General features: G+C 42.7%; 1 protein-coding gene across 3 annotated transcripts in view; it reads left to right on the plus strand.

Annotated features, from left to right (window-relative positions):
- The window catches only part of BTBD11 (BTB domain containing 11), a 178,290-nt gene that overhangs the window by 125,357 nt on the left and 37,694 nt on the right, over positions 1–15,239 (plus strand). For 2 of the 3 annotated variants that reach the window (XM_042050407.1, XM_042050409.1), the window contains 3 exons: positions 7,762–7,927; positions 11,241–11,330; positions 14,424–14,525. In XM_042050407.1, coding sequence (XP_041906341.1) covers positions 7,762–7,927; positions 11,241–11,330; positions 14,424–14,525 — 358 coding nt within the window. The remainder of the gene's footprint in view (positions 1–7,761; positions 7,928–11,240; positions 11,331–14,423; positions 14,526–15,239) is intronic. The other variant, XM_042050408.1, reaches the window with a different exon arrangement.

Here is a 15,239-nt window from a genome sequence, read left to right on the forward strand (position 1 = left end):
TTGGAAAGTGAGCAGGGGCTGGCTTCAAGAGAGGTGGCAAGGGCTGGGTTGGCTGAGATGGGGTTGCAGGGGGACCTTCAGCTCTCATTCTTAAAAACTGGTATTTTTTAATTTTCAGAAAGGGTTTTGGCACAAATCTTAGCAGTGTGCTCATGAAGTTAAAATTCGCTGATGCCATGATGCTGAGAGGCATTGTCCTGACAGAGGAAGTTTGGGAAATCATCCAGGAAAAAGTGGATGACCTTGAGGACTGGGACAAAATAAATGGGATGAAATGCAGTTTTCCACAAATGGAAGGCAAGCATATTTTTAAACTAAAAGTATACATACTGCAGTGTATATGTAACATATACACTATATATGCAGCCCAATATATACTATATTGAGAGCAGAGTATTGGAAAGCTGGTGGTAAAGGCTGTAGAGCAGTATTTAATCTCAGAATGATTGTAAACCACAAGAGTGGATTTTTCCTCAGCCATGAAAAAAGCAAATGCATTTTGAGACTGCATTGGGAGAGGTATTTCCAGCAGAAACAGAAAAGTATTGGTGCCACGTGAAAGGGGTAGGAAGTGATGTGGAATCACAAATCCTGTGTCCTGGTCAAAAAAATATTCTCTTTGGACCAGGTAGAAAGAAATGGGCTGGGATGATTTGGTTTTTTAACAAAATGTTCTCATGGAGGCAAACTTGAAGAAAGGGGCTCATTCAGCTGAGCAACATGTGTGCTGAGGGAACCTGTGGCTTTTCTCCAGAAACACATCAGGAGTAAACACTATGGAAGGAAAAATACACTATTTAAAGGGCAGCATGGACACAGGAGTATATGAGTATTAGCTAGTCATGAGTAAGTTCACACTGGAAGTGTAGACGTATCCAAGCCTTGCTGCAGCATAGGACCAGGTTTATTAACCTCCAGTCCCTCAGCTGCTGCCCTTCGCAGGCTCACCCAGTGCTCAGAATTGCATTTAGAGCTGTGATTCAGAAAGGTCTCTGGGCAAATGCAGGCTCTGAGTGCCTTAGAAAATCTGTCTTCAGTTGAAAATCAGTCCTGATTTCCAATTAGCCTTGTCCTGGGAATACCTAAGTCTGCTTTTCTGTCTGGGACCATCCCTCTTAGTGAAGGCTCTTTAGGAAAATTGGATTATCAATCTCAAAAGCAAATATTATTTGAGCATCCTTGGCTCATTCTAGAGAGTTTCCTTAAAACTATGGAAAGGGGAAAATACAGTGATGTAAAGGGAAGATGTGTTATTTTGCTGTTTCAGAGCAGTCTATACCATTTGCTGTGTCATCCTACTGCTATACCATACTGTACCATACATGTGCAACTCTTACTTGAAAGTGAAAGCAGAAGAGTTGCATCTAATGTTTTATTTATGGCAATCCTGTGCTTGTACTAGAGCATAGAAATATAAATGGACTTTAATAAACAGAGATTAGAAAACAGCAAAAAATATTTTCACTGCTCTTCCATCTCTTAAAATGTGTTGGGTAAGGGGCTGACTTTCTGGAGAAAAGTATAAAGTATAAAATTGCCAAGAAATTCTGCTATTTAATTAGATACAGCCGCTTTAAAGTAGGAATGGTTGGTGTTTGCCTAGCTTCTTGAATGTCCTTGTTCTTCCCACGAATTTTCACTAATCTTTTAACACCAGCCATGGCTATTGCTGTAATTAGATACAAAAATGTGAGCAGTAGCAAACAAGCTACTTGACAAAATCCAGCAGTCCCTTGGGGCAGATGGTGCCAGCAGATGAAGGAGATTTTATTACTTAGAGCATGGGTTTCTGAGGTGAATCTCAACCTGTCCTGCCAACTGTCTGCTTGAAGACAGCAGTAATAAAAAAAAACTACTGAAGGGGAAGACCTGGGCCTTATGTTCTCCTTCACTTTTAGGGCAGATACATTTGCATTTTTATGGGCTTTAGGATCCAGCCTTCTTTTTCCCATTGTGTGCAACATCATTACTGCTGTCTCATATGCTCTGTCCCTTTTATTGCATCCCTGAATGTATTACATGTCCCTATATTACATTCCTGAATACAATAATCAGGATACAGGTAACACACCATTTTCCACTCGTTAGTGAAGACTTGTGCTATCTGTTTATATGAAAGATGAATCTGTACCGAAACTTTCCTATGGCACTGTGGCCTTGTTCAAAATCTGAGCTCAGATTTAATTTTGAACGTGGTTCCTGACCTATATACACAGAACTGGAGTATTAAGACTGTTTTGAAATATATTTGGGTCTTGATTTGATAGTCACATCACTTTTTTAATGTATTTTCCAGTATTTGTAACCAATTTATTCTCAGACCTTTGACAAGAATAAGAGGTTGGATAATAAACATTCTGCGTATTTTTTTCCTTGTCTTAAATTAGCTCCTGATTAGAGTAAATGTAGATACTCTATTTCTGCAATAAAAAGTAGTGCTCTTCATCACTTTGATCAGCACGTTTGTTCTTACATTTTCCTCTCCCCAAAACTGAAAATGCAAATAATTGTCTCAATATAGTGTTTATATTGCAGTTCTATTAATATCAGCATTATAGTCCTTTTTAAAGCACCATGTTGGAAAAAAGAGTGCTCACAAATTTAAATCAAATTGTCTGCTGCTCCCACTCTCACTGTTTGTGTCTGTAGTCTCGCTGAAGAGCCCCAGGCAAGAAGCAAGACCCTTTTGTGCTATCGGCTGTGCAGCCCAGATCAAAACAGTGATCCATGACCCCAAGAAATTCAGCATTGCAAATGCATGTATATTGCTGGCTAAAATATGACTCCTTCCAGGTTTCCAACCAGCTGAACTATAATTTCTGACTCAAGACCTCATTCATATTTAGGACAAACTGAATAAATTCTACAAAGCTGAAAAGATGGACTTAATTAGTAAATTATCATTCTTTCAGTTGAAAGGGCTGGTGATCAAGTCCCAGGTGGACAAACAAGGTTCTGGTGCTTGACTCTCTGTTCGTTTGAGCCAAGGGGAGCATTTGTCCTGCTGCTCATCACAGACTGCACTCCATTTCTTTTAAATCAACTGCATCTACCAGTTACGATGGAAACACTTTGCCTTTGAATCATCCATTTTCCCAAATGTATTCAACCCATGAGTAACTTATTAAAGATCTGCACAGACTCTCTCTTAGCTGGTCGGAGTGGAAATGAAAAAAACCCATCCCTCGTGTTTAAACTGCTGCTGTAGAAGTGCTGCATTATGTTTTTATAATGTGAGTTTGGGAAAAGAAAAACAATTTGCTGTACTGCTAGGACCCATTACAAATGAAGAAGGTTATCTTTGAGATTATCTTTGACTCCTTTCAGAGGTTCAGAGTATGATGGAGTGTCATGGTCACCATGCAGTGTTTGACAGTGACCATTTGCAAATAATTAATGTTACCATGGCATTCCCCATATAAAGCCACAGTCCATTTAATTATGTGCAGTGACAACACTGTAATGATCTTGAAGATAACAGCTGAAGAGGCAGTATCTGTCAGGAATTAAAAGAGGACTTGGAGAAAATTGTATTGCATTGTAAGTTAAAAAATGTGGTCCCAGTTTAACTGCAAATGTAAGATTGAGATTATTTCACTTGTTTCTGATTTTCCTTTTATTTATAAAGGCAGCTGTTGTCTTGATTCACACTAGGGAGGGAGAGAGTTGACAGGCTGTGTGATTGAACCCTTATATTAGAGGGGTGAATTTGCTGTTGAGCACAAGGACTATGATCAGTGTATATTATTAATTCAAGCACATTATTTCTCAATTCTGGGAGTGGGAGTATTGTGCAGTGGTGGTGGTGGTGTTAAACAGCCAGCCCAGCCTCACAGGTTGCTAGATAGGGAAGTTCAGAATGGACTCTGTCGTTAGAGAGGTTATCAGTCTCAGAGGATGTTGGTCAGTCCTCCCTTTGTCACTGTATCACCTCTGGGAGACCTCAAAGTTTGCCTGACCCAGCCAGCATCTGGTGTGATGATGTCCTGCCATCCTGAGATTGTCCCTAGGTAGAAGAGGAGGAGAAGAACATTGGCCCCTCCATCATCTTCTGTTCCTCCCATCAGCCTTCCCAGCCCCTTTGATAAAAATGCACCTTTTCCTGCAGGATGAGGTCTTGGGGAAAAGATGACCTATGTGATGCTGGTGGCTGGCAGACTCTGGCAAGAAACCAGGGTGGCCTTGGAGGGGACGTCCTGCTGTTGGGCTGGTGTCAGCCTCCTGTGCACTTGGAAAGATCACAAAGACTTTTTGGCAAAAGGGCCTCAAACTGACAGTGGAGCTGGGGAGGTTTCCAGCTCTGTTTTCATGTATGCTCTCTTCCCTTGCTTAGCAGGCAGTTTCACATCTCTAAAAAGTGACCCTATATATTTAGCTGACTTTACTGTTCCCTGTCACCCTTATGTTTCAAGCTTTTTCCCATCCCTTTCCCACCTCTTCAGAGCTTGTCAGTGTGTTTGTTTTAGCCCAAAGTTAAAGAGTCTTCCGCGAGTCAAGCCTGGGAGTCTATTCCCTTCCTCTTTTTTTTATCCTTGTATTCTTTAATGGTTGTCATTCTGGATGGGGGACACAATGGAGCAGTGTCCCTTACACAGTGTAATATGGAGCAGACACCCTCTGCTTCTTTTTGGAATCAGTATTATGCAGTGAATGGTAAGAAGGAGGACTTGGGAGAAAACGCAGTGCTGTGTTTGCTTAGGTTTGATTTTCAATGGGTCTGGGTTTTTTTAAATTTTCCTGTTTTTCATTTTGAAATTCGACAGCTCGGTCTGTCTGCTGTGCCATCTTCCCAGCTGGCTTTCTCCAGTGCTAAAAGTGATGCTGTGCTCTTCTATTTGTACTTGTAGTTCCTGATCATTTTTTGATGTCTCTTCACTGCTTTTTATCAGTACATGTTAAATCTCTTTTTCCTTAACTCATTTATCTCTCTGGCTTTTCGAGATATTGCTTTCTCTCCTCATGCTGTGCTCTCTTTCCTTGTGTCATGCTCTTGTTCTAATAAACTCACCAGTTTGATCACTGTCCCCTTTATTAGTCAACATATGACAATGGTGGCATAGCAGTGGTCTGTATCAAATTTTGCTGTACGGTTTCCTTTGCTATGTCTCATAGATTGGGGCTGTAACTCACAATGCTCCTTTCTGGGGTATAAAAAGGCAGTGGGCCACTGGTAGTGGTACTAAGTTGTGGTTTCTTGTTTTGTGTTTCTTGTGCTCTAGATCAAACTTTGTCCTACCCGTTGTGCAGCCCAGGCACTCCTCTGCATCCATGTTATTGTTACACTGTTTTTACAGCTGTAACATCCTGGAGCCCTTGGACCAAGACACTTATCCCCAGCCAATTGAGGAGTACTGATTTGCTGATACTAAATATCAACAGGAATTTATGGCTCTCCTTCCTTGACTGTAGTTAGCAGGTGAACTGACATGCTTTCAGGAGACCAGAGCCAGTTCATGGAGGAGTTCTTGATGATTTTTGAACCCATACCAGAGTAGAAATCTGGGGACCCCATACAGATAGGTGAGATAGATCCTTGTTCCTCTTTCCTGCCTTCTGTGGGTGTGCAACCCAGGTCAAAGTCTGGCTTTTTTTTTCAAGAGGAGATGATCAACTATATTTTTGCATGCACTGAGCTGGGCTGACGTCAGCGGAGCTCTGTCTGAGTTTGACCCATTTTATTCAGTGTATGTTACATACCTCAGTACAAGTGATGAAGCAGTGACTTAACACAGGCAGTGATTCATAGCAACAGACACCTCTGCAGAGGATGTCTAGATCTTTCCATAGCTGCACTTTGCTGTGGAACCACCTTGTTTTCAGCCCAAAATCATCTGGGAATGCCGTCTGCAGCTGGGAGGTCCAGTCTCTCTTCCATGCACCAAAACCGTCACCACTTAACTTCTGAGCCTGTTTTATCTTTGCCATACCTTAAAGGAGGGCACAGATGATCTCCAGCGCCTCATGCTGTGGGGGTAACAAGCACCAAATGTTGCTGTAGCTCTTGTGTCAGAAATATGCCATGTGGTGTGAATGTGTTTAGCCTGGATTTCTCCCATGGATCTCAGTGTCAGTGAGCTCAGCCCTGTGTGTTTCCTTAAACTCAGTCAGAAACTACTGCAGAAACCCCAGCCTTGCTGTGTGTTGCTTTCTCCCTCTCTGCTATGGGCACGTTGCTGGTGCAGAATCTGTTGTTGCTGTTGCAGTGTGTTTATTGTGACTGAGTGTTGTGCATTAATCTTGCAGCATCCTGTGGTGATGGAACGTCATCCTTGTTCCCCTGAGTGGTGATACTCCAAGCATACCTTTTTTTGCATTCTTAGAATGTGAACTTTTTTGTCAGTCAAAACCCAAACTGAGCAGTAGAATGAACATCAACAAAACGTCTGTTGTCCTCCAGACTGGTTGAGAGAGAAAGTCTGAGATCAGATGCCAGTTTCAAACCTGTAGAAGCTTTGATCAAAACACTTTGTATTTTGCATTTCACTTTCCTTCCTCTGTTGAAAGAGGAAGAGCAGCAGCTATTGCTACATACCACTGCTTCTATATAAACAGCATATTTGTTGTATAGTGCTGTTAAATATTAAGCAGTGTTATATATTTTATAAAGGTCTGATAAAGCACTTTGAAGAAGAAATTTAAATGATAGTGATGTGCTGTTTATATTTTTCTTTTGATTTACTGCGGTTTTTTACATATGAAGTAGGAAACATTTGATGTATGCTTGACTTTTTCACTTTTGTTCTCTATTTTGTTTTTCCTTCATAAGTAGCCCCTTGTTTTCTGACCTAGCATTTTTGCAGATTTAAAGTGGTGTTTTTCCAAACAGTCCTTTATCCGAGTTCACACCAAAAGCACTGTGGATTTGGACTCCACCCTCTGCCCCAGACGCTCCTCAGCATGAAAGAAAAGCAAATCTGTCTTTTAACAAGATGAAACCAAGTTGGATAAACATTAGATTTGAATTGCCTGGCTTTCTCTGGAGCTGTAAATTCTCATCTTGGCTAAATAACTCCTAGCGTTTCTTTCATTTGAAATGGATATCAGTTTGCAGTTTGGAGATCTTTTGAATAAGACCTTAAAAGAATGACATCTCGTCTGTTAGACACAGCCAGCAAGGATTTGTGGTGTTTTGCCATGACTACCTAGCAAGATTGCCTTCTCCCCTGTTGCATGGTGGTCTTACGTACGTGTGTCCCTGCTTGGACCTGGTGACCTCCAGAGGTTCCTCTCAACCTCAGCCAGCCTGGGATTCTGTGACTTGCACTTTCTGCTCCAAAAAGTCTTCCCTGTTACTGGGGCTATGCTGGTAAGATCCTTGAAGGTGTTAGGAGTGACATTATTTTCTCTTTGGTGTATTATCAATGATCATACATCCATTTGATTTAACTTCAAAGCTTACTGAAGTCACTGAAAGTTTTCAGGGATCAGAGGAACTGGATAACCTTGCCATGCAGAGAGAAAACTCATGGTGAGAATGTACTGTGCACTGCTTAAACAGGGAAACAAAATCAAGTGAAAGCTGTGCTTTTTTCCCCCAGTTTTTACTGAAATGTATAACTTGTCCCATAAAAGATAGACCAAGGGCAATCTCCATTAGCTTGCATTATCATTTCCCATTCAGCATTTCCCTTGCACATGCAGGTCAAAGGAGAATGGATGCGTGCATGACCTAAATCCTCCAAAAACAGGGCACAGTATTATTTCCTCAGGAGGTCTGTCCTCTGCTTGTCCTCTGAGGGAGTTCATTTCTCACCCCTGCAGGATCGACGACTGTTTCTGTGCCTCTCGGAAGCTGGATGCGGTTGCCACTGAGGCCAAGTTCAAGCAAGACCTGGGTTTTCGGATGCTCAACTGCGGCCGAACGGATCTGGTTAAGCAAGCCATATCCTTGCTGGGGCCGGATGGGATCAACAGCATGAGCGAGCAGGTAACGGGACAGACACTGAAAGAAGCAGCTGTGAAATGGGAGAGTTTTGTCTGCTTGTCACAGGAAATGAGCCCCAGCTTTCAGCTTACCTAGACAGGACTGTAATGCTTTCCCTGCATTACTTTGCATTGTGTTAAAGCACTGCCAGGTGAATGTCTGTGTTAAGTGAGGTCATTTTGAGTTGTATTGATTTGTCAGTACTGAGGTCACTCAGTAGGAGGGTGACTGCAGCCCCTGAAATCTTCTTAACAGTGAACTGAGTCGAGTGAAGGCAGAGGAAGATCCCAAGAGAGCTTAGTGTTGAGCTGAATACTTAAAACTGCTTCAGTGCCATGCACAGTGGTGTGAGACAGGGCTTTGTGAGGTGAGTAGCCTTCCACTGCGTACAGCTCTGGGATCTGTCACCACTTCATGTGCACTGCCCAGCCCATCAGTAAATGGGTAATTGCTGGCTCTCTTTAATTGATTTCAGTCCAGTTCGAACTGGCCTTGCAGATGTGAAAGTATCTCTGCAGTTACCCCTCCTCTGGTGGTTGTGCCTGGGGATAAAGCTGCCCTCTGCAGCTACCTACTGGCAGCTGTCTGCTGGACTGTGATGCTCACCAAGGTGGTTCCCTCTTCCCAGAGGAAAATGATGGCTATGGATACTAACCTTTCCTTTTGCAATAGAGTCCCCTGACTTTTCTGGTGCCCCTGATGAAAGTTTGTCACTGCATATTCCCAGAGCTGTGGCATCACTTTTGACAGGAGCCAGGTGGCTGCCACCTCTGAGGTAGTCATGTGGGATAGGAGCTGGACTGTTCATGGGTTTAGGTGTTCTGAGATGAAAGCTGTTCCAGGAATGTGAGTTATGTTGCTGTTCAGTAGCTTCAGTCCGAGTCAATATTGTGGATTCATCTGAGAAAAGCTTTAGAAGAGGGCAATACTTCCTGCAGAAAAAATAGTATCAGACTGCTCATTCCAAGGTTCGTGCATTATACTTTTTAAAATTATTGTTATTTTAAGTTAGTCTGAACCTGGAAACTTCACAGCGTATTTCCTCTGTCCTCCAGGCTGAAAACTGGGAACACTCTGGCTTGATTCATCGAAGTACCTAATCATATGCTTAACTCTGAACACATGCTTTTACATCCTATTTGAGTGAAAGTTAAGCCTGTGCTTAAGTGCTTCGCTGGATCAAATGTCCCACGTCTTGCAGGATCCCACATCTTGCAGGACAGAGCCCTAAGTCATACAAGGCTGAAAGAAAGACCGTAATTTTGTGTTTTGCCAAAAACCAAATGCCCTTTGTGTTGATTGTACACATTGTTACTGTGTTCCTGTGTGTGCTTCGAACACTAATGACGGGATCATTAAAAATCCATTCCTCCCACGTGCAGAGAGAGGGGTGAGTGGTGCTGCAGCACAAGGCTGAGCTGCGGGGCAAGCCTGGGGGGACTGGCAGAGGCAAAAGCAACAGGGGCAGCAGTGCAAGAGAAGGGGAGGTTAAAATCCTCATTAACTCTTTAAAACCCTGACGCTGCAGCATGACATTCTGGGCCCCTTTTAGTCAGTGTTAAATCCTCCTTCAGCTGCAGCAGGGTCAGAACATCTTGTGTGGTTCCCAGGCAGAGCCTTTGCTCTGGATGTTGCTGCAGGATTCCTCACCGTGGCTGCCCACGTGCTGTGTCTTGCAGTGGGAGCCCCGCACCAGGTTTTCTGTTCTACAGATCTGAGTAGACCCCTTGTGCTAAATGAACAGTTGACTTAATTATCCAATGATGCCACTTACAGAAACTGAAAAATCAGTTGAAGGAACATGTATTTAATTTTAGGCTGCTGCTCTGTCCTCACGTTCCAAGGCCCAAGCACAATTTTTTTGTAATTCACATGGTCCTGTTTGTTCCCATAGTGTTTGTTGACTGCCAAAGGAAATGTTTTGCCACTGGCTGTGGCTGAAGTCCTTTCAAATTCTCTTTGCAAATAGCTTCAAGTCACCCAAGAACTCTCCTTGTGTAGGGTGAACTTGTTTTGTCTTAGTAATGGCATGAGGCCCCAAGTGCCTATTCCACAAGTACGCTGCAGATTGGATCCTGTGAAATGCTCAGTGTGTTTCAGGGAGGATCTAAGGACTTTGCAGGGACAAACCTTAATTTATATTGTCTCTACGGGAGCCGCTCTTCCATGGATAATCACCCCCTACCTTTAGCCCTGCATAAAACCAGGAAAACTGGGGTAGTTCAGCAAAAACAGTGGTGCTGGGCTCTTGCTAGGAAGAGCAGTGTCACAGCTCCATGTCTGGCCAGGACAGGTACCTCCAGTTTCTGTGAAAATAACTTCCCTTCGTAGCAGCACTCAGGTTAAACAGCAAATGGACTGTGGTCTGACAGCAGATTTACTGGGGGACCTCGAGGTAGGCTGTAAGCATGCATCAGAGGTAGCTGCATGCTTCAGGAGATCTGCTGCAGAGCAACTGGTGGCTGTTGGTCAACACCCCCTACTGTATTTAATAAGTAGCTTTTGCTGTTAGAATTTACAGTAGATTTAATAATTTTGTTCATGGTTTCATCTGGACTCATTACCACAGCCACAGCAGTACTTCCCTCAAGGGAAATGGTGATCAGGCCTAGCAGGTATTTCAGATTAATACAAATTGCATTGTGGTAATTCTATAGGGAAGGGTCACTTAATCTACTTTTTCTCCAAGCAGGACCACATTTTCCTAGAAGCAGCAACTTGCAACAAAGCTTTCTGTCATTTCATTTAAAATCAGGTCCGTGTTTGCTAGGGAGTGCTATACAAAGCCTTGACATTTCCAGCCCCTTACAGTATCCTTGAAAAAGCTGTGCTGAAATCTGACTGGTCTTAAAAGGAGCTTGAGATGTTTTAAAGGCTCTTTCAGTAATTAAAAAGTTAGATTTTAAGACACTCTGATTATAGAAAACGGAATAAAATTCTTATCTTTTTTAAAATACTAGTGGAAATAATGGTTGCTTTGGTGAAAACATGTCTCTGCTGGGGCCCCAAAGACAAAGGTGCTCCGTTTAGTATATGATGGAGGTGAGGCTGGCAAGCCTAGTTTCACTCACCATGCTGAAAACAACATGAAAAATACAAGCAGTAAGCACAAGTGACAACAAAAATAGAGATTTTTACAAAAATGGTTGACTTTTGCTACTCTGAGGGGCATGTTTGTAACAGAGGTAATGGCTTTCGTTAAATACATGCTGTTAGTCTTGATGATATATACTTAAATAATTGTTTTTAAAAATCAAAGAGAGTTCTGTGTTAAATTTGTCAATTCCTTTGTTTTTTAACCCCAAAAAATGACTAGGGCATGACTCCACTGATGTATGCTTGTGTCAGGGGTGATGAGGCTATGGTGCAGATGCTGCTAGATGCTGGAGCAGATCTGAATGCTGAGGTGAGGACTTTTTGTTGGTTGTATCTTTTTTCTGTTGTTTGTTTACATCTTAAACTACCCCCTGAAACTGTAGCAGAGTGAAAATCACAAGAATTAAAAAGAAAGCATATCTGTCTTATCCTGGATGGGACCACTTGAAATGAACAGTGAAATCAAAGGGTACTAGGTTAACACTGGGATTCACTGCACAGAAGGGTTGGAGTCATCGGACTTAACCCACAGGTGACAGTGATTTAGTTGTGTTTGCACACTGCAAATGAATACAGGCATTAACACCAGCCCTGAGCACAGCTCTAATGATACTAGAAGGACTCACTGACTTTAAATGAAGAAAGTAAAAGAAACACCCATCTGGTAACCTGCCAAAGCTCAGCATTTCTATGCATGTGGATGTTCCAAGTAAGCATCCCCAGCACACAAGTGGCATATAGGTTCCATTGTTTTGTTTTACAAAGTGCCTTGGGCTAAAAACTGTTGGATGAGGAGCTTGAAACTTCCAGAATATAAATGTCTCATTGATGAATGCACATCACAAACTCGGACAATCTGTCCACCAAACAGATTGTGGTCCAACTCAGTGCAATGCAGGTATGTACTTTTTTAAAGAGCCGTTGGAAAACCCGCAGAAGAGTTATTTGTTAATGGTTCCAGTTTCAATTTGTTGAGGTCATGAGTAAATTAAGCTGTCTGCTTCACTTATCTGTGTTCCATCTGTTCTGTTTGGACTTGAGCGAGCTGATAAATTGGAGTCACTGCTTCAGACAGACGTTTTGCACTTTTAAAAAGTCTAATTTAAAAAGTAGAAATGGATGTCACCCGTTGGAGACTGATAGTGTTACTACTATGTCGTGAAATCAGCTGGTGATTTCAGTTCCCCACAGTCAAGCACACCACCCCCAAAGCTAGCAGTAACTGAACACTCGAATTCCTAGTCAGACCAAAGACTGGATGGGCAGGGAGGCTGATCCCTGCCTTGTGGCTCAGATGTGAAGTGGCATTATTTGGTTCCTAGGACAAGTTTTCATTAGGAGCAGTCCTCCCAATTGCTCCAGTAGTCTTCCAGGCTTGAATCAAATGCAAATTTAAACAGTTTTGTCTTCCTGAAACTGCTGACATCTGAGAGAACAGCTCCAGTGAGGAATGTGAACCTCCCCAATTCATTGCTGTAGAGTGTTTGCTCTAAAATCAAATGAAAACACTTTTGGACAAGAACTGTGAATAATTATGGTGTGCAATTATATGATGATTTGTGCACACCACAACCAACTGTGCAAATTGGGCAATTATGGCAAAAAAAAAAAGGCAAATCAGCCATGAACAAAAATAAATACTCTGTCAGGTGCCTGCATAATTTTCTCCCTTTCACTTTGCAAATAGGTTTCCAAAAGTAGCTTCAAATGCTGGGCACCTTCCTTTTTGATTGCCCATCCTTAGTGAAAATGGACTCCTTTCCAGATGTGTTGAGAAGCTGCAGTTTGCTCTGTACTCAGTGGGACCTGTAGCTGCTCAGCCACTCTCATCCTTAAGAGCCTGTCCAGCCACAGGTCTTTTGCAAGCACCGTGTTGGAGAGAACTCTGACTTTAAAAAAAAAACCAAAAAGGAGCAAAGGAGTTTAAATGACTTCATTTTCTTTGCCACTTTCCATGGACTGCCCCAAACAGTGGTGGGAGCCATGCTTGAGAAGGAGCTGGATGCATTCACTGAGCCGTGGTCCTGCCCATCCTTACCCTCTGCTGCTCTTGCTCCACATCCCAAACCCCAAGGCTTGAGCTGCTCAATCCTCTTCCCTCTGACCAAACTCAGCCCCTAAAGAGCCCTGTGTCCTTGTTCACAGGCCAGCACACTCCCTGTGGTGCCCTTTGAGCTCTCCCTTTGGCAGATCTGGGTGGTAACAGCCAGGTGCTGGTGCAGATCTGGCAAGCTATGGGATCTGCATGGGCTCTTCAGATTTTGCCCTCATTCCTGTCCTTGGGACTGCGGGCCTGCTTCTAGCAAAACGCTGCATGTGGCGCTTGGAAATGTGAGCTGCTGATGGAACCAAATATTTAATGACTGACCCTGCTCCTCTGTATAGATAGAAGTACTTCACACAAGGGAGTGAAAGCAGAGCTGGCTGGTGAGACAAAGAGATGGTGCATCTTTTACTCTGATTTTAGTCTTCCTCTGAAGATCAATAACAAGATTTGAGTTTTGGTGTCACACTCTGAGTGTGCAGTCTCGGATTGCAAATGTTCATTAGATTTTACCAGCTCTGTGAACCTCATCAGTATGAATACCCCCATCTTTAAGACAGGGAAACTGAAGCAAGGAATGGTTATTCATCTTCCCCAATGTCTACATTAGTGGCACCAGGCACTAAGGCATAGAAAATGGAAGGAGCAATCTGAAGAACAGCATTTTGTTTTCTAAGGATATAGTTTGCATCTCTTTTAACTGTCACCACCCATCATTTCTAGCTTAACTCAGACAGGACAAGGCAGTAAAAAGGAGTTTTCTTGAAACATTTCTGAAGTGACACTCTGCCCCATCACTTCTCAGACATTTTTTTTTTCCCCCTCTGGTGTGAGAGGAGGAGCCTGGAAGAATGCCTGCAAACTCCGGGGTAGGGCTTGTGATGTGTCTTTCATGACAGCGGTGACAAAAGTCATACTGATTTAAGTGCAAAGAAATTTGGCTGGGCCTGGAGCAATCCCAAGACCCGGAGCTGTTGGTACATGGTCTGGTGAAGTCAGTGGGAGTGGTCCTTAGCTGTAAGTGTCCTGATCCATCCTTACTTCCCCAGTGTGTGCTGTTGTAACCAGCTGTGGATGTTTTGCCGTTGTGCAAAAGAATCTGGTGGCCAGTGGTTTAGATGGAGCTACAGTAGTTGGTAAAAGACTTCATTTGGTAAGAACTCAATTCAAGCTGTTAAATCAGCATGAACAGTTTTAATATTGAGGAAAATTTTGCAGGAAAAAAATGAAGCCAATCATTTTATAAAGCACCTTTCCCTGGTTTTCTATTTCACTTACTCCCTCATATGCCTGGCTTTCAGGCAAGCTGAATTTTGTTACATATAGCTCTTTAAAAAAATAACTTTAATTTGTTTATAGGTTGTCAGTACTGCTCATAAATACCCATCCGTCCACCCTGAGACCCGCCATTGGACAGCTCTGACATTTGCTGTGTTGCATGGACATATTCCTGTAGTTCAGGTATTATTGTATTTCCCTACCTGCATCTCATCCTTTTTTTTTCCTCCTCTTCTGTTCTAATTACATCCATCTCAAACCAGCATCCTCTTGTCATACTCATATTGGTTACTTCTGCTTCTTCAAGAGTGTACTGATATATGATAGACTTACAAAGTGAATATGGTGTTCAAACCTTAACCAATATGAGGCTTAAACAGGACAGTTTTAAAGCAAAGTTGCACCAAAGAAAGTCTGACAACTCCTTGTGCTCCTTCCTGACCACTTGTTTTATATGTTTGTTTATTCATTCATTGCACTTTCTTACACTATAATATTCTAGCAAACACAAAGCCACTGCCTTGGTGGGAGAGAGATGGACAACAGCCCTCGTGCTGCTCCAGAGGGAGAGAATCCCTCGCTCTCCTTACCCCATCCAGGTGTCACATGGGATGTGCTGGTTCTGTGCTTTGGCATCTCAAAAGTTGAGAAGGTTTATTCTTCAAAACTGTTGTGTCTGTGACACACTCAAGCACCAAGACTTTGAAGGCCTTAAGACAGAAATGGCCAAGAGGGGGCTGGAACACAGGCTCCATCCTGCTCTCCTTGGCCACTTTTGTTTTCAGCATTGTTGCTACTAATGTGGAAGTGTCCCCGATGGAGACCACAGCTTTTTGACTCATTGCTGCAGTTGGTTCTTAAGAATTGCCTTTCTTTTGGCCATGTCTTCATGTAAAA

This window comes from Corvus kubaryi, unplaced genomic scaffold (genome assembly GCF_017639235.1).
Source record: "Corvus kubaryi isolate FWS band 111438036 unplaced genomic scaffold, C.kubaryi_AGA036_p1.0 74, whole genome shotgun sequence".
NCBI lineage: Eukaryota > Metazoa > Chordata > Aves > Passeriformes > Corvidae > Corvus > Corvus kubaryi.